This window comes from Atractosteus spatula, chromosome 24, assembly GCF_055471065.1.
Source record: "Atractosteus spatula isolate fAtrSpa1 chromosome 24, fAtrSpa1.hap1, whole genome shotgun sequence".
Classification (NCBI taxonomy): Eukaryota; Metazoa; Chordata; class Actinopteri; order Semionotiformes; family Lepisosteidae; genus Atractosteus; species Atractosteus spatula.
Genome location: NC_142729.1, coordinates 14,679,852 through 14,706,144, shown reverse-complemented (window position 1 = coordinate 14,706,144; position 26,293 = coordinate 14,679,852). Strand labels below are relative to the sequence as shown.

The 26,293-nt window shown below is 56.0% G+C and overlaps 2 protein-coding genes across 4 annotated transcripts; one reads left to right on the top strand and one right to left on the bottom strand.

The window, feature by feature from the left end:
• Nucleotides 1–5,485: 5,485 nt before the first annotated feature.
• On the bottom strand, nt 5,486–18,172 carry drap1 (DR1 associated protein 1). Of its 2 annotated transcripts, XM_088904818.1 has the most exons (8): nt 17,863–18,172; nt 17,610–17,761; nt 14,054–14,126; nt 11,330–11,423; nt 11,076–11,198; nt 10,652–10,742; nt 9,400–9,485; nt 5,486–8,842 (listed from the first exon to the last, which is right to left on the bottom strand). In XM_088904818.1, the coding sequence occupies exons 3-8, from the start codon at nt 14,106–14,108 to the stop codon at nt 8,692–8,694; spliced, it is 600 nt and encodes a 199-aa protein (XP_088760944.1). In that variant the 5' UTR covers nt 14,109–14,126; nt 17,610–17,761; nt 17,863–18,172; the 3' UTR covers nt 5,486–8,691. The 2 variants fall into 2 exon arrangements, with proteins under 2 accessions (XP_088760944.1, XP_088760943.1); XM_088904817.1 differs by lacking the exon at nt 17,610–17,761.
• Nucleotides 18,173–19,424: 1,252 nt separating this feature from the next.
• On the top strand, nt 19,425–23,956 carry c24h11orf68 (chromosome 24 C11orf68 homolog). Of its 2 annotated transcripts, XM_088904815.1 has the most exons (3): nt 19,428–19,582; nt 22,335–23,157; nt 23,731–23,956. In XM_088904815.1, the coding sequence occupies exons 2-3, from the start codon at nt 22,402–22,404 to the stop codon at nt 23,809–23,811; spliced, it is 837 nt and encodes a 278-aa protein (XP_088760941.1). In that variant the 5' UTR covers nt 19,428–19,582; nt 22,335–22,401; the 3' UTR covers nt 23,812–23,956. The 2 variants fall into 2 exon arrangements, with proteins under 2 accessions (XP_088760942.1, XP_088760941.1); XM_088904816.1 differs by lacking the exon at nt 23,731–23,956 and having other exon boundaries at nt 19,425–19,582; nt 22,335–23,392.
• Nucleotides 23,957–26,293: the final 2,337 nt, after the last annotated feature.

The window sequence follows — 26,293 nt, the reverse complement described above, 5'->3', positions numbered from 1 at the left end:
CAACCCAGGGCCCCGGCACTGCTGGGCAGCAGTGCTAACCATGCCATAATAATTACCACTGTCCTAAATAGCACCTCTCATGGAACATCAACGTAAAACGTTTTACTATAAAACAGATAAGAGAGGTTTTTTTTTACTGTACAGTGAGTAAATGCAGGTTGTGCTCCTGTTCACTGCCTGCATCTCCTCTCCTCTCTCTGGGTCCTGTGTGTGTTGCTATAGAATGCCACTGCGCACCTCCGAGCACAGGCTCCCAGCGGGCCAGACCTCAGCCCTGACGGGCAGTGCGGCGGACGACCCAGCCGAGGACCCCCGGGCCCCGAGGGGCCCGCCGTTCGACTGGATCTGGGAGGACTTCTCCGTGGACGACTACACGCCCCCGTCCGCCGCCCGGATCCCCGCCAACTCCCCGGAGCCCCCTGCCCCCCTGGCCGGAGTCCCCGCGGAGACCCCAAAGGTCGCGTCAACGTCACGGGACGAGGAGAGACGGCGGCGCAAGGGGCCCCCCCAGGCAGCCCGGGGGGAAACGGGCCAGCCCGCTCCCTTCCGGGCCAGGCCCGTGCCGGACAGCACCCGGCTGCCCCCGTACCGGAGGCTGGTGGAAGACAGGGGGCGCCGCAGGGAGGTCCTGCACCAGAAACGCAGGGCCCTGCTGCTCGGCTTGCAGCCGCCCTTCCTGGTGGGCTGCAGGCCGGAGGGCGACCCAGGAGGCGCCCCGGGCAGGGAGGGGAGGAAGGAGAGCCCGCCCACGCCGCGCGCCCGGAAGGAGGTACCGGAGAAGTCATCACAACCGGCTGCTGGGCAGAGCCCCGCCCCACGAGCCGGACCAGCGGACACGGACCCAACCCCCCAGCCCGCCATCAACCGCGTGCTGCCCGACTTCTGTGATCTGCGGCGCCGGTCCGGAGGCCGGGTTGACAGGGTCCGGGACGAGAAGGCGGCCCCCCACACCGCCCCTCCGCCCTTCGGCTTCCGGACCGACCGGCCCCCAGTTCCAGACGGCCCTCCCCGGCAGCAGGACGTGGGAAACCAAAGGCTGAGCTCCCGCAGGAAGCAGCCGGAGAGGGATCAGGCCGGGACCTCGGACAGGTCCCTGAGACACGCCAAGTCGGCCATGCTGAGAAAGGAGACCGTGAGGTGGGTGGGCGTCGTGGGTGGGCCAGAACAAGGGCGGCATCACTTTCCATTGACCGGGCAAGCAGGGTGGAGGAGCTACACGGGCTCTGGACTCAGACCTGGAGGGTTCTGGGTTCAGATCCCGGGTGGGGAGTGACTGGCACACACTGAAGCAAAGGGCTGTGCTTGGTCTAGGCCTGTTCAACCCCCAGCGGTCAAATAGGGAAATTGAAGCAGGTTTCCTCCGCGCAGGAGGAGGCTGGAGGAGCGAGAGGCGGCCGAGGCGGAGGGGGGGATGACTCCCGGCGAGGAAGGCTCGGCGCTGCGGACCGGGCTCCGGAGGCGGGTGGCCCTGTGGCTGGCGGGACAGCGGCACCCCAGCTCGGCCCAGACACAGCGCAGCAGGCTGAGGCACTACAGGTACCGCTCCGGGAATCCGCTGTTTTTATTTTCAACCCTCCCCCCACCACCACGCCGACCGCATTTGAGCCACTTTGAAACCACCTGGACATGTTTTCAAACCGGGTGTGTGCCAGGGCACGACCTCAAACCGATCCCTGCCTCTGAGCGGAATGGGGAACAAATGGGAGACCCAGCAAAGCCGAGGAAAAGCAGATTGTCCGGAGTTAACATCACGGATGTGAAAATCAAAGAACGGTCAGTCTTGGCGTGATGGCTGGCGGGCAGGGCCGGAGCCACGCCGGATTGGGAAAGGGTAGAAATCCGGGAACAGCTGGACGGAGGTGGTCAAAGACAAGCGTGGTGACAAGCAGAGAGGTCGACGCCGTGCAAGACAGTGAAAGGGCCACCCAGGGGTGAAGGCAGGGGTGTGAATTCAGCCTGACAGGGTGGCATGGTGCTGGGAAACCCGGTGCTCGGCAGCAGATGACAAAGGAAAGGCTGGATCTGCACCTTCTTGTGCTGTTTGTCGCCTAGGGAAGAGGCGAGGGCACGGAGCGCGGAGTACAGAGCAGAGCTGGCCGAGATGCTGGACAGGGTCAGCAGGAGGCCCCTGCTAGTGGAGCGCACCCTGCAGGTCAGCAACTCCTCAGCCCAAGTCCCTGGCTCCCCGCCCTGGCGCTGGAGGGTCGCTGGGTCTGCTGGCTCCACTCCCATGGCTAATCGAGGACTTCACTGACCTGCCTGCTTTTAAGGAACTTGTTGGTTTGGTCAGTTACTGAGCGTCAGAGAGACCTGACTTTCACCATCGTGCTGAACCTTACACAGCCTGTCTTCAACTTTCCGGCCATTAATTCTGACTAAACAGCTCTTCCGTGTTGATCAGTTGGTGAACAGACAGTTGGAAGTATAAGACACGCCCACGGGGGGGGCATTTTATCAGACACGCCCACAGGGGGGTGTCTCTATATCAGACACGCCCACAGAGGAGGGGGGGGCACTTTATCAGACACACCCATAGAGGGTGTGGCACTATATCTGACACACCCACTGATGTGGTATCACTGTATTGGACACACCCACAATGGGAGTGGGATATGTTGGACACACCCACAATGGGAGTGACATGGTGTTGGACACACCCACAATGGGAGTGGCATGGTGTTGGACACACCCACAATGGGAGTGGCATGGTGTTGGACACACCCACAATGGGAGTGGCATGGTGTTGGACACACCCACAATGGGAGTGACATTGTGTTGGACACACCCACAATGGGAGTGGGATGGTGTTGGACACACCCACAATGGGAGTGGCATTGTGTTGGACACACCCACAATGGGAGTGGGATGGTGTTGGACACACCCACAATGGGAGTGGCATGGTGTTGGACACACCCACAATGGGAGTGGCATGGTGTTGGACACACCCACAATGGGAGTGACATGGTGTTGGACACACCCACAATGGGAGTGGGATGGTGTTGGACACACCCACAATGGGAGTGGCATTGTGTTGGACACACCCACAATGGGAGTGGCATTGTATCAGACATGTCCAACAGCTCTTCATCATCCTTCAAGCGAGGCAGCCCTGAAATGAGTACAGGCCTGATACCCATTTACAGGTCCCACTGCACGTTTTAGGAGCAAATTTACCAATACGCCCCCATATAGAAAACGGAGATCAATAAGCCTGTGATTAAGAACTCAGCTGTAGCAGAAACCAGAAGTTCCTCCAGAGCCAGGGTTGGGAATCGGAGGTTTATCCGTTAGTTCAGGCCAGTCTGTGTAACACCACAGCCACCTGCTCTGTACAATCACCCGAGTCAAGAAAGGAACATCAGTAATACACTTTTTTTCTTTGTTTCTGTATTGGCTTGCACTGCCCAAGGGAGGGTCAGAGGGTCTTCTGATATCACACTGATCGCAATACACTGCCTGTGCTCAGATTGATCTGAAACTGAGTGCTTTACTGCTGTCCCTCGGTAGCATCACCAGTGACAGCCCTTCTAAACTCCAATGGCTGGTTTAGAAAGTGCCACAGGCTATTGAAAACGCCTTAGTGACCTTGAACTGGCAAAATGCTGGAGCTCCCTTCTCTGAAGGCAAGTTATTGAACCAGTAAGGCGTCAGTTTTTGTCCTGGTCTAGAAGAGTGAAACTCTGCCCATGCTGGTCACTGCAGTATCGTCACTGGTGTCCACGTCTCATTCTGCTCTGGGTAAGAATGCTTGGGGTGAGACGGCGTTCATGGTGCCTCCCTCCACAGGCCGACAGTTTAGTGAGGTTATAAGCTCCATCACCCCGATAGCTATATCCCCCCCGATAACTGTATCGCCCTGCAGCTCCCCGCTGGCAGCCCCACTGGAGCTCAGCAGGTGTGAGCCTGGCCAGTACCTGGAGGGGGAGACTCCTGGGAAAGCTGAGGCTGCTGCTGGAAGAGGTGTTAGTGGGGGCCAGTAGGGGGCGCTCACCCTGTGGTCTGTGTGGGTCCTGATGCCCCAGTATAGTGACGGGGACACTAGACTGTAAACAGGCGCCGTCCTTCAGATGAGACGTCAAACCGAGGTCCTGACTCTCTGTGGTCATTAAAAATCCCAGGGTGTTTCTCGAAAAGAGTAGGGGTGTTACCCCGGTGTCCTGGCCAAATTTCCCATTGGCCTTTTACCCATCAGTGTCCAGAAAAGCACTATATAAGTGTAAGGAATTATTATTAGTAGTAGTATTTGTGGTTCAAGCCGGCCTGTGCTTTCTGGTGTTGTTTAACCCCAGAGCCAGGCCCGGCGGGCCACAGAGGGCCACTTCACAGCCTGGACGAGGCGTTGCTATGGAGACGGAGCCTGAAGGAGGAGGAGGAGGAGGAGGTGTCGTGCCGGGCAGCAGGGAGGTCCACGGGAGGCGGTCGCCATGGAAACCTAGGCCCAGCGGGCCCCAGCTACACCAGAAAAAAACACAGGCGGGACTTCAACGCGACTCCCCCCGCTCCCCGCAACCTACCGGAAAGAAAGGCATTTTTACGAGAATAAAAAAAACAAAAACTTCTCGAGCGAATTCTCGGAGGTGGATTGAAAGGCCTGCTGGTTTCGCAGGCCTGTGCTCCTCTCACTGCCTGCTGTGGCACCTGCTCTCCTGCAGGTGGTGCTAAATCCCCAGGGGAGAGACTTGTTTCCAGAGCGGGTGTCTCCCATTTCTGCGTTTCCCGAGGTGTGCCTGCACGTCTTTACGTTTAAGCCTCAGCTGAAGGATCCTGGAGGACCACAGACCCGCTGGCTTTCACTAACGAGCTTAATTAACCGCTAAGCCTTCATTGAACTCATAGCATTCTTGAGGGGAACATTCACAAGTCTGGGATGTTATGTTTTTTAAGAAATGGAACTGTGAAATCTAGCAGGTTCACCAGCTGAAAACAGTCAAAACTGCTCAAATGATTCCTGTTATTACAGGTTCAGTTGGGCAACTGGGAGCTGGGCTAGAACCAGTGGCCTTGGTGGTGCCAAAAGGCCTTTTCATTTTAGACAACGGGCACAAATCGTTCCAAAATGCATCAGTCAACAGGTGAACTGGTAGGGGATACAGCCACCGGCATTCAATTCACACGCGAGAAGGAGAACCACAACTCACGGTGGTACAAGCACAGAGCAGTGCCAATAACTTACGGTCCGGGACACCTCCGGGGTGGAGTCTGCATGGTCTTCCCATGGGGTTTTGCGGGGTCCTGTTAATCTCTCGCCTCCCCGAGACACGCTGGCGGGCTGAGGGGGGTCTAAACCGCCCGTGCCCCCCCCTTTCAGGACAAGCCTTCCCAGGAGCCCTTGCAAAAGCACACCTTTGCCCGGCCTCGGGCAAGACACTGGCGTCACGAACACTAGAATCGCCCCCCGCAAGAGAGGGTACGCTGGGCAGAACTCATTTCCAGGAAAAGAGGGAAAAAAAAAAACAGAAGAATCCAGCAAGAACAAACAGCCACATTATAATGAAACCTGAAGTTTATTTCACTCTTACAAAATAAAACTGTTAAAAGATTTTTACGAACAGCTTCTCCCCTCTCTTGACCTGGAGAGATCGGACACCGAAAACAAAAGAGCTGGGATGCCGCTCGGGGGTTAACACGTTCTCGCGCCGTCATACATATTAAAACATTTAAAAAGGAAGCAAAAAAATTAAATATTTATAAAGGAGAACTGAACTTGGAACCACGGTCCGAGGAGGCTGGAAAGAAACTGTTCGGGTTCCAGGCCTCCTTGTCCTACAATGGGAGAGGGGGGAACTGGGCCCGTCCGAAATGGCAATGAAAATAAAAATTGACACGTGTCCTTATTTTTTTTTTTCCCTTTTCTTAAAAAAAAATAATAATAATGAAGGTATCCGCTTTTAGAGAGACGCGACGTCTTGGCTCTCCGGCTTTTCCAGCGATGCGGAACGACGACGACGACTCCGGCACGCCTGCCCTGTTCTGCTCTACTTGCCAAGACACTTCCTGTTTGAGAGGTTAAAAAAAAAGACGCCAACCTGGACAGGAAGTGGTCCAGTCTGGCGGGGTGGGACGTTGTAAAAAAAAAAAAATGGCGCAGCGTGGTCTAGCGGTCAAGCCGATACGGCTCGGGGCCCTGGCTTGGAAAATTCTCAGAGTCACTCCAGTGCGCACCTGCCCATTTTAGACGCTAGCTGTGTCTTTGTCCCCCCCTGCCGCAAGAACGAGAAGGTTTAATACTGAAATGTCTGGGATGTCAAATATCCTCTGTGATTCGACTGCTTTAATCTCCCCGGCCTTGCAATGCAATCGGACGTTTGGGTCGAACTGTTTCTCGTCGTCTTTCTTGTTTTTAAGTCTGTCGCAGGGAAACGCCGAACTGTGATACAGCCGGGGCACGCCAACTTTAGGTTCGGTCTAAAAATATAAAGAAATCAAAGTGCCTTTTGCCCGGCTGCAGAGAAATCAGGAGAGGCATCTGAAGCCCAAGCTGTAGCTCGAGAGGGACGGCGCTCGTCCGACTGTAGTCTGAACGGAGCGCAGGGTCCCGGTCGATAAGGGATGTCAAAACCATTGGGTAAACGCGTCAGCTTCTCCGGCTCCATATCATCTTGCGAACCGACGTGCAGTTTGAAAAAAATCAAAGCTGATCCAGGGAAAACGAAGAGACCTACAGGCAGACTTCCTTGTCGGTGAAATCAGGAGGGAGCAGTCCGACCAAGAGGGCTCAGAACCGCAGCCGGTTCGGGCCAGAACCAGGCCGACTGGATCCAGCAGGGAAACTCACACAGAGAGAGACTGACTGACTGCCGTTTCGGCTGCAGCCAGGCCTGGGACGCGGCACCACGGCAGCGATCTATCGCCTGGAGTCTTATTAGGCGCAAGAACAGACGATATTTTGGGCCCTGCGTTTTCCACGACGGACACTGTATCGCCTGCTGGGCCGCGAGAGGGGGGGGGACAGAGCGTTTCGGGGACCTTTCTAGTTTGATGACACTACTGAACCAAAAACATCAACCCACACATGGCAGTCAAACCGCGAAACTTTAAAAAAGGAAAACCAGTGGCCCCAGAGGAGGCCCGGTCCTTGGAGAGCTCGGCCCGGCCCGATTGGGCCCGTGAACGGGATCCGCGGCCCTGCGAGGCGGCTGGGATCTGTGTGAGGAGACCCCCCGAGATCCGCCGCTCACACCACGCGGTAAAAATCAGATCGCCGTTTCTATAGTTAAAAAAAACGGGCCCAGACGATCTGAAACCCTTTGTTTGCCATTTTAAAAAGCCATTCCCCCCCCCCCCAACCCTCTCTCCCGCATCCTGTAGACCCCCCCTCAAAAGATTATCCGGCCGTATCCTGACGCAGATCGGTAGTGGGATATGCCACCCCACCCCACACACCTCCTGGGAAGAAAATGCTCAAGAGCCGTGCTGACACCTGTCTGCTGGCCAGCTGCGCACCTGGACGACTCGAGAATTTCTCAAGCGCCGTGCCCCGTCTCGCCGCCCCCGTGCTGTCGCCGTCCAACGTCCCTCCCGAAAACGATACCCAAGAGCAGAGGAGCCCCGCCCAGTCAAACTCAAAGGTCGATTAGGCGGTTTTTTTCTCCGCCCCGTGAAAGTTTATAGCGCTGAACGCTGCCTGGCCAGCCCAGCCTGCTGACGGCAGGTTAACACTGCTAGGAAGCTCCGGCTGACCCGTGTCTCTCTCTCCCGGTGGGCCGGGATCTCCTCCCGCCTCCGACATATCCGAGAACCTGCGCGCGCTGCCTCTGCAGATTTGGAAAAAAACGCGCCCACTCTCTCCCTCTCTCTCCCTCTGGCGCCTGTGTGCGTTTCTGACGAGCTCCTACCCTCCCCCCCCCCCCCAACACGCGGTTGGTGGCCATCTTTCTGGTTGGGAGCATGGTCTCGTCTTGGGGCCACGCCGGCTCCCGGAGACCGTGGGACCCCTCCCACCAAGGCGCCATGCGTTTTCGGATCCCGCTTCTCAACGTTTAAGGAGCCAAACCCGTTTCCCCCCCCGATCGACGGAGGCAGCCGACCGCATTCAGGATCTCGCAGAAACGGCTGCCACACCACCCATGAGCGCTCGGCTCCACCACAGCCCTGGCCACACCGGCGTATGGCTATTTCCAGCTTGGCGGTTTCCCGTTTCCACAGGAAGCCTGAAATCCGCTTGATGGGAATTAGCCTTAGCCTTGTGCCATCCTTTCTTTCTTTTCCCTTCCCCACAAAATCTTCTCTACAGCAAAGCAAGCGTCCAACCCCCCCCCCCTCTGCGGAGCACGAGACAAAGGCAAAGCAGGCCGGAAGCCATCTTGATATCCGCTGGGTCCTTAAAACAGGCTGCCCGACGCGCTGCCCGACCAAAAACCGGAGGGGGGCGGGGGGGGGGGGGTGTCTCAAAGGAAACGACTCGTTTTAAAAAAAGAACTCAATATTTTTCCTTCACGATAAAATTAAAAAAAAACAAAAACAACGCAAGAAGGGTAAAACACATAATATACAACCTAAAAGATTCTCCTTGCTCTCCTCCGTCGCCTGTGGCCGCTCGCCCCCCCGCCTCCCACCCCAAACGCGGCACAAATTAAAACAAACCGAAGGTAAAAAGTGGACCGGTGTGGGGGGGGGAGCAGGGGGGCAGGAGGCGAGGGGCCAGAGGGAGTGAGGGAGGGGGAGGGAGGGAGAGGAGGAGGAGGAGGGAGGCTAGGAGTCGTAGTCTTCGTCGTCGTCGTCATCCTCCTGGGGCGGGGGCGCGGAGCCCAGCAGCGAGGGAGGGGGCATCATGTTGCCCAGTGGCATCGCCAGGCCTGCCTGCGTCGTGCCCATGTGCAAATACGAGGGGGCCAGATTCGGGCTGCGGGAGGAGGGGGGGGGATGTAGCAGAGAAGGGAAGGAGACAAAAAAAAAACAACCCATCAGCGCCAACGCCCACCGGGATGATCCCCCTCCCGTCCCGCCGGCTCTGCGGACGGAGGGCCGTCACCCGCTGGGCTGCCCTTTCGATCAGCTCTGCTCATCCCTGGCCACAAGAGCCAGCCTGCCTGCAGGGTTTCACTCCAGCTCGGCTAATGCGTTTTAAAGAGCCCTGAAACACCTGCAGACGCAACGGCCAGCCAGATCCAGGTAACTACCTGTCCGGGACCGGAGCTCCTCATCCCTACAGTGACACCCGCGGGACTCCGGAGCTCCTCATCCCTACAGTAACGCCCGCGGGACTCCGGAGCTCCTCATCCGTGCATTTGCATTTGTATATAGCGCCTTTCATTCTGCATGAGGGGCGCCGGGCTCTCTGTGCCCCCAGCCCCAGTGGGATTTGAGGGGAAAGGGACAGGCACTCACAGCGGGGAAGCACTCCCGGATCAAGGGGGCACCGGAAACCCCCGAGGAGAAAACAGGGCGATGGCGCCTCACCTCTGGAATCTGGCCACGGGCTGCTGGTTTGTGCTTGGCTGTGACCCGTCCTCCTCGCCTTCCGTCTCGCTGTCTTCCGAGTCCTCCTGCAGCCACAGGGGGGCAACACCAACAGAGGACATCAGAGAGCTCCCGGGAGACGCCGACAACAAGCCTCCTCCACCCCACTGAGAGCTCCCGGGAGACGCCGACAACAAGCCTCCTCCACCCCACTGAGAGCTCCCGGGAGACGCAGACAACAAGCCTCCTCCACTCCGAGAGCTCCCGGGAGACGCCGACAACAAGCCTCCTCCACCCCACTGAGAGCTCCCGGGAGACGCCGACAACAAGCCTCCTCCACCCCAAGAGCTCCCGGGAGACGCCAACAACAAGCCTCTTCCACCCCGAGAGCTCCCGGGAGACGCCGACAACAAGCCTCCTCCACCCCACTGAGAGCTCCCGGGAGACGCCGACAACAAGCCTCCTCCACCCCAAGAGCTCCCGGGAGACGCCAACAACAAGCCTCCTCCACCCCGAGAGCTCCCGGGAGACGCCGACAACAAGCCTCCTCCACCCCGAGAGCTCCCGGGAGACGCCGACAACAAGCCTCCTCCACCCCACTGAGAGCTCCCGGGAGACGCCGACAACAAGCCTCCTCCACCCCAAGAGCTCCCGGGAGACGCCAACAACAAGCCTCTTCCACCCCGAGAGCTCCCGGGAGACGCCGACAACAAGCCTCCTCCACCCTGAGAGCTCCCGGGAGATGCCGACAACAAGTTTCTTCCCCTCCCCCCCAAGAGCTCCCGGGAAACGCCAACAACAAGCTTCTCCACCCCCCCCCCCCCCCCCCCGAGAGTTCCCAGGAGACGCCAACAACAAGCTTCTCCCCCCCGAGAGCTCCCAGGAGACGCCGACAACAAGCTTCTCCCCCCCCCCCCCCCCGAGAGCTCCAAGGAGACGCTGACAACACGCCTCGTCTATTAAAAAATCTTGCTAGCGAGCAAATGACCGAATGCAGGTGTCCACAACCCGGGACCCGGGAAGCCGCAGCCCTCCAAGCTCTTCCCACAATGTCCCGACCCGCCGAAGCCGGTAGGTGAGCCAGGAGACGCTCCGGATCTCCAGAACCGGGGCTGCACACCCCCTGACCTCGTGGACCACAGGGCCAGAAACTCCTCATCGCACTGGCACCCAAGCTGACCAGCCTCGTGCAACTACAGGCGATAACCTCCCCCCCCAGCAAGGTGAACCCGGGGCGTTAGGTTTTACCCACCTCCTGCTCAGACTCCGTCCCCGACTGCTTCTTGTCTTTGCCCTTGGTGCCGGCGCCCCCGTTTTTCCGGCCCGAGCCCGGCTTCCGGCCTCTGGGTGCGAGAGAAGGAGAGGGGCGTCACTCCGTCAGACGCGCACGACATCAGAGCTCTCCCCTCGCCCAGGACCCACAGCGCACACGAGGACACGCGTGCCCCGTCACGGGGGCCCAGACCCACAGCGCACACGAGGACACGCGCCCCATCCACCCAAACACACCCACACAACATCACACTCCCACTCACTCAAACACCATCCCACTCCCACCCACCTATTCCCACTCATTCAAACCCCATCCCAATCTTACCCACCCACTCAAAACACCATCCCACACCACATCACACACCTACCCACCCACACCCAGTCCCCCCCCCCCAGCCTCTCACCTGCGCGACACCTTCTCCCCCCCCTCGGCGTGGTTGTCCTCGCCGTCTCCCTGCATGTCTGGCACCGCCGCCACCAGGTCCTTCAGGAAGTCGAACTGCTGCTCCAACTCGATGCACTGCTTCCTGAGAGCCGGACACACACATGCACACGCACACACACACACACACAAACCGGGTCAGCGCCGGCGCCGGAGAGCGTGCCGGGCAGGAGCCGGGGAGCGGGCGGGCGGAGGGGTGGCAGTGGCGGCTCTTACAGGTGCGATGTGGTCATGGTCTTGGCGTTCCGGGACTGCGTGACCTGGCAGGCTTTCGTCAGGAGGGATTCCAGGAAGAGCTCGAGAGCCCGGGCTGAGCACCGGAGTCAAGGGACAACACCTACTGCCCTCTCACTTTCAGACACAACCAGCCGCGCGCTTCCTTCCTCTGAGGACGGGCTACGTCGGGCTCCTCCAGGGAACGGGCGAAGGTTAATTCCCAGGCCGAGAGGAAAAGGAAAGAGACACACCACTTCGGCCGCGTCGCGCCTGAAGGGGGCGCCACAGCCGAAACGTTGCGTCTCTCCTCTTCTCAAGAGCGGCATGAACCTTCGCCTGTTCCTCTGCAGTTGACGCCTTGGGCTCGGGCCTCTTCAAAGGCAGGCAGGCAGAAAGGCAGTTCAGACAGTCGGGAACCGCCCTCTTCTCCTCTGGTCTGAGACACTTAGTTGCTTGGCAAAATACGACCCGCGATAGCAGGGGGGTTCGCAATCCTGGCCCTGGTGACCCCCAGACACACCTGCGTTTGTGAACCGAGCCCTCAGCGACACAATCACACCTCCTCACTGACTTTATCACATTAGGATCGATCTGACCTGTCTGCTCCCAGCTCTTACACCTGTTGGAGCCTTAACGGTTGTGTTCTGTCAGTGAGATTAAACCCCAGACAGGTGACTGGAAACACGACGCCAACTATTCCAACGCAGCAACTTCTTAGATCACGTCAGGCCCCAGCGATCTCATGCAGGCGGGAGGGACTGAAGACCAGCAGGTTTGTGGGGGTCACCAGCAGCAGGCCTGGGGACCCCCTGTTTGATGTAGCCCATCCCTGAAACAAGGTGTGGTTCTGGAAACCAAGTCCCTTGATGTTGCAAGGTTTCTGTGGTTTGCTCTGAATGAATAAATGGCACCAGTTCTGTGGTTAGAAAGCCAGGCAACCTATTTTTTTTAACCTTAAGCCATTGGCGATCAACTCCATTCCTCAAGGGCCAAACTCCAGCAGGTTTTCCAGCTCTTTAAGCTGAAGATGGGTTCAATGAAACCACAGTTTAGTCATTAAGAGCCGAGGTGGAAGGGAAAACCCGGAGACACTGCAGTCCTGCAGGACTGGAGCTGGGCAGTACTGCGGTGAGTTCCAAGATAACCACCTGCAAGTGGCACAGAACTCTGGGGATGGGACTGTCCCGTTCTCTCTCTGCCTGGGAAACCCACGTCCCACCGCGTCACAAGTTTCAAAAGAGGCAGCTTCGAACGGACACGTCTGCGCAGCATTTCGCAAACTCGATACACCTGCAGCTCTCTGCTGGAAGAAGACAGAGTCACTCAGCCTAGGAGACGCGGTCACAGGTGCTGCTGGGAGACCTCTCCGGGCATGCTGGGAGGTTTCTGTGACCCAGCACCACCTCAGCACGTTGGGGGGTCTGTTTTCTTACAGCGCCTGCACTTTCTGCGGTGCGGTTTGGGGGGGGCAGTTCTTCATGAACTTTGACCGCAGCACCATGGAAAGTGTCCCCACTAGAGGCATCACTGCTGTGTGGTACCGTGCACGACAAAGACACACTACAGAGGGATGAGGCAATAGCACAGAGGATTATGGGATGTGACTGACCACCGATTGGCGAGATCCAGACCCTCTGCTGTCGCAACGAAGCCCGATCCATCATTCAGGATCCCAGCCAGCCCGGATACAGACTGTTCTCCCCCCCCCCCCGCGCTCTGGCAAGCGGTACCGACCCATTCAAGCTCAGAGCACCAGGCTTAAGAACAGCGTCTACCCCCCTGCAGCGTGCGTCCCCAACAGCTGCCTGGGCAGTAGCTCAGACTCAGTGCGCTGTACACTTTTATCAGGGACTACCATGTTTTTACTTTCCTTCACTACTGCATGTTTATTGCTCCCACAATATGTATTGCTCTAGTTATTATTTATCATGTCTGTAATAATAATAATAATAATAATAATAATAATAATAATTGCTTACACTTATAAAGCGCTTTACAGGTAATGGGGATCCCCTCCACCCCCAGCAGTGTGTGTACCCCCACCTGGGTGAGGCGCCAGTCCGCTCCCCACACCCCAGCTCTCAGTGGGGAGGAGAGCAGAGTGATGAAGCCAGTTCAGAGAGGGGGGTTATTAGGAGGCCATGATGGGTAAAGGCCAGGGGGGAAATTTGGCCAGGACACTGGGGTAACACCCCTACTCTTCTCGAGAAACGCCCTGGGGTTTTTAATGACCACAGAGAGTCAGGACCTCGGTTTGATGTCTCATCCAAAGGACGGCGCCTGTTTACAGTCTAGTGTCCCCCGTCACTATACTGGGGCATTAGGACCCACGTGGACCGCAGGGTGAGCGCCCCCTACTGGCCCCACTAACACCTCTTCCAGCAGCAGCCTCAGCTTTCCCAGGAGTTTCCCCTCCAGGTACTGGCCAGGCTCACACCTGCGGAGCTCCAGTGGGAAGCTGCCAGTAATGTACTGTCTGCCTTGCGCAGTGTCATCTGCTGTACTGGGCCTGTCCAGAGAGCTCAGGGCGAATAAGCATGTCCACATGGGCACTCAAGTCCTCTGCTCTCTACTCTAGTCTGAGGGAAACACCAGGCGCAAACACTACAATAACCAAGGGAAGAGTCCCCTCCTCCCCGACCCTCCCGGATCAGCACCGACACAGATCCCCTTATCTCCGAGCGCCCCGGGTCCCGGGCCGGCCCCCACTCCCGCTCAGGATACAGATGATGACGGGGACGGCGGCTGCCACCTTGCCGATCTCCTCGTCCGTCTGCATGATCTTCTTGATCCGCGCCTGCCGAGAAGGGAGAAGGGGGGGAGAGGCTGAGGGCCGCGCGCGCCCCAGGAAGGCGGCCGGGCCCCGTCTCCCGGGGAGGTGACGGAAGTGGCGCGGCTCCGTGTTTTGGAGGAGTTGGGGGTGCGCGCGTGGGCGGGCGGGCGCGCGCGCTGTTCTCCGGCTCCAGCAGGGGGCGCTGCCGCCTCGTGCAGGTGTTGGAGGTCCCCTGCAGAGCAGCAGCAGCAGCAGCAGCAGCAGCAGCAGCAGCACGAAGAGACTGCGAGCTGCTCTTCCGCTGGACTCATTGGGCGAAGGCAATGAGGGGCTGATCGGGGTTACTGAAGGGGGGCTGCGAGGCTACTTTTAGATCTCAGGGTTAGGAAGAATCGGACTTGAAGAGCGCATTTCAAACCACAAAATGTGCACAGTACCCTGTAAAACCTCCAATCCACATCACAGAATACAGGAAATTTCCAGGTCTGCTCAGTGCCATGTTTCTGTGCTTCAGAACGAAGCAGCAGGACTTCCGGTGAGGTGGAGCGGCCCTGTGAACCTGTAAACAAGCAGGCTGGTGGATCCAGCTCTTCTAATCCAGTAGAAATACTGCTCTCCTCTTCCAGATGGTTTCACTGGCAAATACTACTCACTGGTTAACTCTGCCTGCGGATCACGCTGGAACATTTCTGCAGTGAAATGTCTGCTGCACAACCTGTACTTATTCACTCGTACATCTCAGTACATCAGTCAGCACGGGGACTAGTGAGCAGGAAGGGCCGCTTCACATCTCAGTACATCAGTCAGCACAGGGACTAGTGAGCAGGAAGGGCCGCTTCACATCTCAGTACATTAGTCAGTACGGGGACTAGTGAGCAGGAAGGGCCGCTTCACATCTCAGTACATCAGTCAGCACAGGGACTAGTGAGCAGGAAGGGCCGCTTCACATCTCAGTACATCAGTCAGCACAGGGACTAGTGAGCAGGAAGGGCCGCTTCACATCTCAGTACATCAGTCAGCACAGGGACTAGTGAGCAGGAAGGGCCGCTTCACATCTCAGTACACTAGTCAGCACAGGGACTAGTGAGCAGGAAGGGCCGCTTCACATCTCAGTACACTAGTCAGCACAGGGACTAGTGAGCAGGAAGGGCCGCTTTCACGCCACAATTCGTGGGAACTCTCGCTCTCTCCTGTGGCCAGACCAGGGGTCTGCAATAGCATGGCGACTTGTGGTACTTTCAAAGTTACAGCGCTACAAAGTTCCCAATTTTGTGTCGAATTCGACATTTGTAAAGTTATTCTGCGCCCTCAATGGATGTATTCCGTTACAGAGATTTCCTGCCCGGTCTTAGAAATTAGGACTGCAGTTCCCCTTCAAGCGCCTAGAAGGAAAACCTTCAGACACGTGTGGGGAGACTCTTGGTGGACTGGTGTTGGGGACCCCTACTGACCCCCCAGGAGGGACAGGGGGTTTCTGGAGCTCTTTACAGCTGTGCCCTTAATTGCCTGACTGAACTCATTATTTGCTTAACTGGACAAGTAAAAGCCTTCCCTTGTTCTCAAGAAGCTGGGGATTTAAAGAGACCGAGAAAACCCGGACAGTGGCCTTTGAGGACCGGAGCCGGGCTTCCCTGCTCTAAACTTTCCTCAGCCCCCCCCCCCCCCACCCACAGAGCGAGCCCGGCTGCTGTTAACCTCGCCTCGCCCGACGCGCTGCCGACTGCTGCACCTTCCTGAGCGGTGTCTCGGACCCCAGCGCTGCCAGGCGGCGGCCGCGGCGATCTCTCCTTCCCTGAGCTCAACTCCTGCCGGTTTTGCCAGAAGGGCCCACCTTTCAGACTGCGGGCCTTCAGCTTTCTTCAGGGAAAAAAGCAGCAGATACATCTAGGAGATCAACAGCTCGGCCATTAAGCTACTGCTTCTGTGCCTCTAACAACTCCAACTTCCTGCAACGTAACACACCAGTGTTTTGTCCAATCGGGTCTGTTTGCTGCCTGTCTATTACTCAATTATCCCCCCTGTCATCCAGTACAGGGTCAAGGGAGAGCTGGAGCCTATCCGGCGAGCACTGGGCAGATGGCAGGCTACACCCTGGGCGGGACGCCAGTCACACACAGAGACACAGACATACACTCACACCAGGAGCCGATTAACCCACCAGCATGTCTTTGGGCTGCGGGAGGAAACCGGAGCTCCTGGAGGAAACCCATGCAAACACAGAGAGGACGTGCAGACTCCACACAGACAGACAGCACCCCGGGTCCAGAATTGAACCCCCCCCCCCAGAGCTGCAAGGCAGCAATGCTGGTCACTGTGCCACTGTGTCCATTATTCACCTTCTCAAATATCCACAATTTTTTTCCCCCAATCACTCAACTGATCTAGGCGGGCATTCCAAGATGCACAGTACAGCAGAGAAGGTGGTACTGTAATTGACGCTCAGGGCTGGGCAGTAGCTTCCAGTTGACCAGCTTTGAAACCGATTCCCAGTGTTTCGCCCCTGGAGGGACCGATCCTCCCAAAATCCCAACAGCGCCGACTCTACAGCCACGGTCGCTGATGTTACAGGCCTCTCCATGGTCACTGTAAGTCCTGCTAAGAGCTGTGCCAACCCAGATCCTAGAGAGAGGGCACCAGTCTATTACACACACACACACGTTAGTGAAAGATTAACCTGGGCAGCACACTTCTGGAAGGCAGGACTGAACAAACACTGGAAGTCACTTAGGAGAGCCCGAAATGACCCTGCCATTTGTAAATTGCTCTGATTGCAGTGCATCTGTCTACCTCTATGAAAACGCAGGAATCAGCCCGGGCTGACGAACAGCAGTCATGGGTCAGGGATATCAGACACACACTCATCATTAAACCAGCCTCAAGCATTCCTGTGGTTACAGGACCACAACAGCTGGTCCTCCGGAGCTCATAGCGATCTAGAAGGCAACAGCACCGCTCAGATCCATTGTATAGAGAGGATAATACCCATTCAGGCCATTATTATAGAGGATCAGCTTCATATTTCTAGCCTTAAGATAGCGGCGCAGCAGTGACGAGCTCCCAGCATAAGTTTGGAAGACAGGAACCGAAACACAAGTCACTCACAACGAATTAACATCGTTTTCTTTGGCTTGAATCTCTTTGAAAAACGGGTTCAAACAGAGCAGGGTTTCGATTTAAACGCCCGCCCGGTTCTCCTCTAAGAAACATGGTGTTTTTTTTTTAAAAAAAAAACCCAAAATACTTCTAAGACCACCGAGGTTTCTCAAGATTTGCTTGTGGCAACAGGATTTCGTTTTTAGCTCGGATCTGGCCCCCGTGTAAAATCGTCCTTGCTCAGCGTGGAAAAGGAAACTTCTGACGATTTTTCAGCGAACAACACCACCGACTGTTACATAAAAAAAAGATACAAATTCACGAAAAAAAAAACCGGTTTCCTGTTAAAACCAAACCGACACGATAAAACAGGCCATGGCCCGGGAAAAGTTTAAAAACGCCTCTCGAATCTACCTCCCGAGAATGGTAAACAAATTGCCGGGATGTTGTACCCCCGCGCTTCCCGAATCTCTCTCCCCTGCACCAGGCGCGACAGGTTCGGTCACCGCCTGCAACTCGAGCCCCGGGCTTCGGCACAGCCGACCAGGCCCGACTTTCCCCATTCACTTTCATACAGATGAGAGAGGAGAAAAAAAAAAACCCCGAACCGCAGTTATTGTAATTCCTTTAGTTTGTTTGCCTTTTAATAAAACCCAAGCACACTTACCGGAGGGAACCTGGCGTTGTACTTCTTTTTTTTACTCGGCATCTTGAACGTACTCAGCCTCTCGTGGGTGGGTTTTTTTTTCTTGTTTTTTTTTTTAAATTGATATATATTTTATTTCCCCCCCCCTTTCCCTTCCGAGACGGTGCCGGGCAGCAGCGCCTCCTCTTGGGGAGTCCTGGGGCTTCCGCAGGGTCCAGCTGCCCGACTCCCCCGAGTTACCGGTGTAAAAGGGCCGGGCTGGGCTGGGCCGGGCCGGCGACTGGGCGGCGCTCCCTTCGCCTCTCCGGCTTGAGGGATCAGGCGGCGCGGCCTTGTGTGTACCGCTCGGTTTGAGATTAGTGACTCATAAGGAATATATATATATTTTTTTTACGCCATGTAGTGTGTGCCTGCGTGTCGTGCCTTTAAAAAAAAAAAGTACCTCAGAGTTTTCTGTTCAGGGGGAACATACACACGTATACAAGCTCGCTTACAAGCAAACTTACAAGTTGCGCCCCCCCCCCGAAATTGTGTGTAATAACGTATTTGGGAAAATGTGTTAAACATACGCGGCCGAAAGGGCGGGCGTCTTTACACAAAAGGTGGTGGGGGTGGGGAACAAGCCGGCCCAACCCTGTGGTTGAAGCCGATGCCCCCGGCTTCGCTCAAGACACAGCTGGATGAGACCCTCGGATCAATTTTCTTATTGATCCCCGCCTCGCGTGCGGAATCTCTGTTTTGTACGCCCTGTGCACCGCCAGCCTCTAAATCAGCCAAACACGAAACAACTCCAGTCCACCAAGAGTTTTTTTTTTTTTTAATCTTTTAAATGTTAACACTTCTCGCATCGTGTATCTGGTAATGAGTTGTCGATTAATCCTCCTTCAATCAATCCAACAGTCCGGTTGTTTTGTATCATGGGATTGTGTTGTTGCTGTATTGTATCAAGCGCTTTGAGAAGCCACCTTTAAAGGCGCTATATAAAATAATTTATTATTATTATATTATTATTATTGTCATACATATGTTCTCTGTTTATGAGCTGTTAATGAGCTCTTGATGCGAAAGCCAAATTCATTACGGGCAATAAAGGTTAAATCAGTTCAGTGATTGTACATTTAGCCCTAGTGTGGTTACATACATATAATATAAACAGTCTGAACTCGATTCTCACGTTTAACAGCTTTTGGATTGCAGCACAGTTTTAAACAATCCGACTCGAAGCATAAGACCACATCCGCCGAGTTTAAACGTTTAAAACGGCGAGCTCGCGTAAACTTATCATCTGCGGCTCCCGAGCGACGGATAATCGTTGTTTTTTTCCTAGCCTTGTTTGGGGTTTAACCCCATATCGATAACTGAATCTGCGCGCTTTTTCGACCACAGGAAAATAAAATCGATTTAGTCCCGTCATTTGGAGGGGCGTCGCCCTCACCTGTCCGTTTCAGACTTCATCCTCAGGATCCCTATAGGGAAATCCTGAAGGAAAAAACAAAAAAGCCAAGAAAATAAAAATTCTAGTGGCGCTTCAGAGCCTCGCTGAGCAGTGTCGGTCGGTATTGGGATGCGCTCGTTTACCCGGTGTTACGGTAAACGGGGATCTGTGAGTATTAGGCAGCCGCACTCGGTAGATACAGCTATTTCCTCCTTTTCCACCCCCACCACAAAAAATATAATTATGGAGATTCGAGAAGGAGGTTAGCGGACGGACAGCACCCGGGACACGGCTAGAGAAAACGCGGTGAGTACCGCCCGGGCCCACGGGAGAGAAGTTCACGCTGCGGGTCTGGGTTAAGGGCAGGACGTGCGGGGTTTGACCCAGCTATGGCGCAGCTCGCTTTCCGACATGTTCGGCCTGTACGGTATATCCGCCGTGGGTTTCCCTCGGGTGAAGCCGTGCGGCTGTGTGGCAGTGGGTTGGGCCCGCTCGTGTGCGTGTGCGTGTTCGTGGTGGGGTTATGAAGAGAAGGAGGGAGGGAGAGAGTTTTGTTTTTCAACGCGATACACTAGTAACGGGTCATCAATGCGCGTTGCGTCCGGGCGTTACAAGTTAGAAACCGGCCGTCTTTGAAGTCGCACACAACACTATTTCTTTTTTTTTTTTTACGGCCGACTGAAAGCGTTTCTCGCCTCTTCTGAGGGAAACCGGCGTGTTTTCGTGCTCGGGGTGAGGGAGCGAGTTTGTTGTGTGTGTGTGTGTGTTTTGAACCCGCGTTCAAAGTTCAGGCGGCGGGCGGGACCGAGCGAAACTGTGGTCGGGAAAAACTAGACTCGGGCCGAGCCAGGCTTTGTAGGGGGGGCAGAATTGGAGAAGACGACTAATATTTTATTGGCAATTGAAGCAGCAGGCGGTGCAACATCTGGATGGGAACGGGTGAAGAAGGTTCATTAAAGGCTGAAAGGAAAAGAGGCCCAACGTTTCGGCCGTCGAGTCTTCTTCAGATGTCTCGGCTGAACACGCCCAGCGTGCACCCGTACAGTATATCGCATAAAAAACAGCGGACGAGCCGTCTAGTAATCGTAAAAGTAGCAGCGTGTATTGGTAAGGAACCCCTTTTTTTTTTACTACGAACATTTTAGATATTTCAGAAAGCGTTGGAGTGCGTGCAGGTTTGTCCAGTAGGGATCACAGCGACGAAACGGCTTCACGCTCCTCGTTGGCCAGCCTGCTTCTGGACCGAAGCTCAGTTTCCTCCTGCTGGTGTCGCGCTGCGGACACGGTGGATGCCGTGGATGCTGTGGACCCTGTGGACGCTATAGATGCTGTGTACACTGTGAACGCTGCGGACCCTGCAGACGTAGTGGACCCTGTGGATGTTGTGGACGCTGTGGACGCTATAGATGTTGTGGACGCTGTGGACGCTTTAGATGTTGTGTATGCTGTGGACGCTGCGGACCCTGTGGACACTATAGATGTTGTGGACGCTATGGATATTGTGGACGCTATAGATGTTGTGGACACTGGACGCTGTGGACGCTATAGATGTTGTGTACACTGTGGACGCTGCGGACCCTGTGGACACTATAGATGTTGTGGACCCTGTGGACACTGCGGACGCTATAGATGTTGTGGACGCCGTGGACGCCGTGGACAGCGAACCCGTCTTCCTGAAGGAGACAGCCCAGGAGCCCGATGAAGGATGCGAGATGATGGAGACCCTGTCTCTGCTGGGCACAGGGCCGAGCCGGGTGGGGGGGGGGTCTTCAAGGACTCGCCTGTGATTCTAGGGCTGAGGGTTCGGGTCACGTCTTTGTGTGTCAGGCGATGCGAACCGGCGGACTGCAGAAAAACGCCTTCAGTAAAAGAGCTTCAAGTCAGGAGGGTGCTGGGAGACGCCACAGAAGGTCTGTTCGCGCGCAGCTGCGTTCTGCACATCGTGAAAAACCCCTCGTCTGCCGGACGTTAACCGACAGGCTCGAGTTGGAATCAAGGGCAGAAAGACAGGAGACTCTCCAGCACCTGTGCGCCACTCGCACAGTGGCGCACAGGTGCTGGAGAGTCTCCTGTCTTTCTGCCCTTGATTCCAACTCGAGCCTGTCGGTTAACGAGGTTAATTGGTTTTTCGTGAACAAGAATGTTTCTCCCCTTTTGCAGTTCATGGCTCATTCGAGTTACCTGTACACACCCGGGAGCCGGGCTATACGGATTAGTGTTACGCAGCTAATTAAATAATTAGACCCGCTGTGCAATGGAGAGGGTGTGGGTGGCTGGACCCCCTCTCCTTTGAGGGGAGAATCTGGGTTTTAATCCGGCGGACCTGAAATGGGAACTGAATCTCTTTAGTTTTCATTTAAGAAGGTAAAGAGGGAACTTGAATTCCGCCCACCCGCTCATGCATTTCCACTCGGTTTAGGGGTGGTGGGGGGAGCCAGAGTCTATCCCAGCATGCAACCGGCACAAGGCAGGCTACACCCTGGACAGGACACCAGTCCATCACAGGACACACAGACGCAGCAGGGCCAGTTTACCCAGAAGCCAGTTCTCCCACCAGCGTGTCTTTGGACTGTGGGAGGAAAGCCATGTGAGCACGGGGAGAACATGCAAACTCCACCCAGACAGCACCCCAGATCAGGAATTGAACCCAGGGCCCCCCCAGCTCTGCCAGGCAGCAATGCTCTCCATGTCACCCAGTGTCCTTTATACTGGAGGAGTTGTGTATAAAAAAGGGGCTGGAGAGCAAGATGGCTTGAACGGAGTGAGAGCAGTCAGGGCTGAGCTGGGAGACGCCTTCTGTGCTCCCTGTGGGTGGGGGGGGTGCCTCCTCACGCATGTCCCTGCCAGCGGCAGAGGGCGGGTTGCAGGACGGAGACGTCCCTTCACTGCATTCCCACAATCTCCCGGGTGACCACCGGGGGGCGCCACACCCGTGTTTGAACGAGCACCTCCGCTCTTTGAAGTGGGGGGGGGGTGACTCTCTAGGCGTGATTTGCGCCCGTGTCCGCGGCAGCGGGATTAGGGTCCTGTTTCTGACCCCCCTGTTCCTCTCTCACAGCCGGCTGACCGCAAGGAGAGAGAGAGAGCGAGCGAGAGAGAGGAGGAGGAGGAGGAGGAGGAGGAGGATGGAGGCCGAGGGGCCCGTCCGGGAGTGGAACGGCGAGGACGCGGAGCCGGCGCCGGCGCCCCCCCCCACGGCGGAGAGCTACGCCGCCGAGGCCATGGCGGCCGACATGGACCCCTGGAACGTGTTCGACTCGCGCCGGACGCCCCGGGCCGAGTTCGAGGGCTGGCTCGAGAGCAACCGGCCCTCGCAGGTGAGCCGCTACGGCGACCCCGCGGGCGGCCAGGGCCCCGTGGGCTGGATCGCCGTCTACGGCCCGTGCCACTGCCCCAGCAGGGGCGATGTCGGCGGCCTGCAGGAGGACTGGGAGCGGCTGCTGGACAGCGGGCGGCCCGTGACCTTCGCCGCGGTCAGGGAGCTGGCGCTGAACCGCGGCGTGCTCTCGGGCAAGTGGCTCATGCACCTGGACACGGGCTTCAAGGTGGACCACGCCTGGGAGGGCATCGCCCGCGCCACCCTGGAGGGCAGGATCGGCGCGGCCAAGGTCAGCTCCCGCGCCCCCGACCCCGACGCCAAGCACGTCATCTGCGCCTACAACGGGGCCTTCACCGACGAGGAGGAGGTCATGAGGCTGGACGCCGCCATCCGCGCCACGGGGGTCAAGTGCCAGCTCTCCTACAAGCCCGACGTCTACACCTACCTGGGCGTCTACCGCAACAACCGCTGGAAGCTCTCGCCCACCATCTACGAGAGCCGGTTCGACCTGGAGTGCGTGCCGCGGCGCTCCCACGTCGTCAACAAAGTGACCGGCGCCGAGGTCACATGACACGCCGGGGAGTGGGCGGGGCAGGAGGGGGGGGCGGGCCTGGGGGCGGGGCAGCGCCAGCGCCTTATGCGTCGCCATCACTTGGAGGCCTTTGAAAAGGCTCCAGCCGAGCTCGTGCAGCTTCTTAACGAGGCGCGGAGGCGTGGAGCGTAGTCTCCCGGCCCCCCCCCCCCCCCCCCGACTGGAGTCGTGCACCGCTGGTGTAAAGCCCTGAGCTGTGCTGGACGTTGGGACATGAACGCCTGCAGACCTTTTGTCTTGGTATTGCTTTCATAGAGTGGGGGGTGTCTCGACTGGGATCTCCTACTGTTGCCTTCAGGTGATTTCAATTCTTCTGATTCTCCTCGCCCCGTCTGCCAGAGACGAGGCTCTGAGGGGGTATCAGGCAGGTATAAAAGAGAAAGGAAGCCAGAATGGGCAGTTGTTAAATAAATACAACCTCTAATCCAAGACAGCAGTCCTCAGTCCGGACTGTCCCCCTGTCACCTTCCTGTGAGGCTGACTGATCTCTGTAATTAAAGAGTTTGTTTTTTTTTTTCCCAGCTCGTTTCCTTGCTTTTTCAGAAAGGCCGGGCCGCAGGCAGGGGCGTTGTGGTTTCACGTCCATACAGGGCAACAGATCCCTGGGTTCTTCCGGTCCTGTGAGTGATGACGCAGTGGCCGCCGCCTCGCCTCGGTCCAGACCAGGGAGTGGCCGGTGAAGGACGTCCCGCGCACCAGTGGGCACGAGGCTGTCCCACGGTCCCCAGCGAGGAAAAACAACTGGGTGTGGTGTGCTGAGGTCTAGTTACTTACATCACAGGGCACCCAAATGAGAGGGGTGAAAGTAGTGAAGGGTTGAGGCCAATTATCAACCCCATGTACCTTCTTGGGAGTCTTAATAATCTAGGCTGAGCTCAGCCGGAGCAGAACCCAGCAGGCGCCCCTCCAGGCCCAGGACTGAGAGCCACTGGTGTTAAGGTATAAATTGAAAAGACTGTAGTCCTGCAGGCATCCTGGATCTCTCTAAATCACCAGCAGCTTATACCCAGAGCAGAGGGCAAAACTAACCTGATTCCACCTCCCCTAGATAATTAGAATGAATTTTCCTTTGTTTTAAGATGCCACCCATTCAGAGAGGCCTAGAGCTCAGAATCTTATCTGTCCCAACCACATTGAACTCTTGAGCATGTGGCACACTGCACTGACTGCGGATGTGCTGGAGGCCCGACTTCTTTGGCTCAGCCCTGCAGGCGAGATGGAACGCAAGTTTAAAGGTAGTTGTTGCAGGGGGGAAGAAGATGGGTGGTGCCCCCTCTTTGTGCTCACCGCTGAATTGCTGTGGTGCAACATTTATATGCGTCCCCAAGTTTGTTCCCTGTGGTCAGTTCTTGGGAGACGTGCTGGGTGCTGAGTTTGATCAGCCAAGCCCCGACCCCCCCCAAGCAGGAATTGTTATAATACAAGATGAATAATATGAAATATGAAACCCTCAGCTAAATAGCCCTATATAATTCATGCGTTGGTAACTCCTGACTTTTTTGGAAGTAAGTAATAAGTACACTTTTTTTTTTTTAGGAAAGTCTGTGTAATGGTTTACCATCCACTTGATGTTCTTTCAGTAAAACATTGGCTTTTTTGTCATTTCTTGTCTTTTTAATTTGACATGTTTGAAACGAACACTAACTGTTGTGTTGTTTCTGTCGGCCTCCGTTCAGAACTGGGAGCACTAGCAATAAAGACAAAGAAGAGAAATGGGTTTTCTTTCTTTGCACCAAAATGTAACATCTCCTTTAGATCTATGTATGTTCAGCTGTGTCGTTTTTAGGGGAGGGGAGCCTGTTTTGGTGAAAACTATTGGCCTGGTGTAGTTTAGAAGTGAATTCTCTGAATGGAGTCCACACTTGGGTTTCTATATAAAACTTTGTTGTGTGCATGTGTGCCTGAGGGTTTTCTGTAGTTATACAGCAGTGTCTGAGAGTTTTCGGTAGTTATATTTGGATATTAATACATTTGGGGTTCAATTCAGTCATCGCAGACCCGGCACGGAGCCGGGCCATACGGATCTGGACTGGGCAACGCTGGTGTACACCAGGGGTGAGGGAACCCTGGTCCCAGAGAGCCGGTGCAGGTTTTCACTCCAACCCCGGGCTCTGCACGAGCTCAGTATTGTCTCAACAGGGCCCCTTTCATAGAGGGCCACTCCCAGCTCCTCAGCTGCTGCTGCTGCGACGTCTCGTAAACCTGCAGCCACAGTGCTCCCTCCTGAACCCCCCCGCCCGCTGGACTTTGCCAGGTGTGCAGCTGATTAAAGGTCTCGTCTGAGGCACAGCAGCAGCAGTGCAGGGTGGTGTCTCAGAACCCTCAGCGCTCTGGCCTAACTGTTACTCGCTGGCGCCGCCCTAGTGGTAAAGACAGAGGGGGTAGAAATTCTAGCAGAGAAAATATTTAAAGAACGGGGATCTCCTGGACCGGATAAGCAGGCGATGACTGTATGACGTATTACTGTATTATTCTCACACCTGAAGACAGCTCCACAACCGAAACGTTGTGTTTCCTTTCGTCTCAGCATGGAATAAACCCATCACCTGTTCCTTTGCAGCCTACGCCTGCTGACGCAGCTCCCTGCTTGAACTACTCCAACGGCTGTATTATGTTACCCATCCTCAAATTTTAAGTAATTCAAAACACCAGAATGGTAAACACCAGTCCACTGCACAGTAAATGAAGCCTTCCAAACCTAGTCTTTCAAGATCTTTACTTAAGTTTGAAATGGCCAATTATTGTTGTTAAACCCACAAGCCTTAAGGGAGACAGTTGTAGGCTTTTTTCCCCATGTCTGGTTTCTACTATGATCCCCGGCACCTGCAAAACAAGGAGAATAAGGAAGTGAGGGAACCCCTCCCACCTTCCCTTGGGGCCAATCGTCTGTTGACAACTCACAGGTAGCACCGCCCCCCTACTGGAGGATCAGCGCCGATTGGAGGAGAAGTCTGTCCCTCACTGACAGTGGAGGGGGGGGTCACAGTGGCTTAAGGCCCAAAGCCGGTTAGCGACGTGACCCAGGCTCCAACTCGCGCTCACAGAGCTCGGCCTGCTTTCCTCATCACCGTCATTCCCCCCCAAAGCAAAGAAACCCACTCGCGTC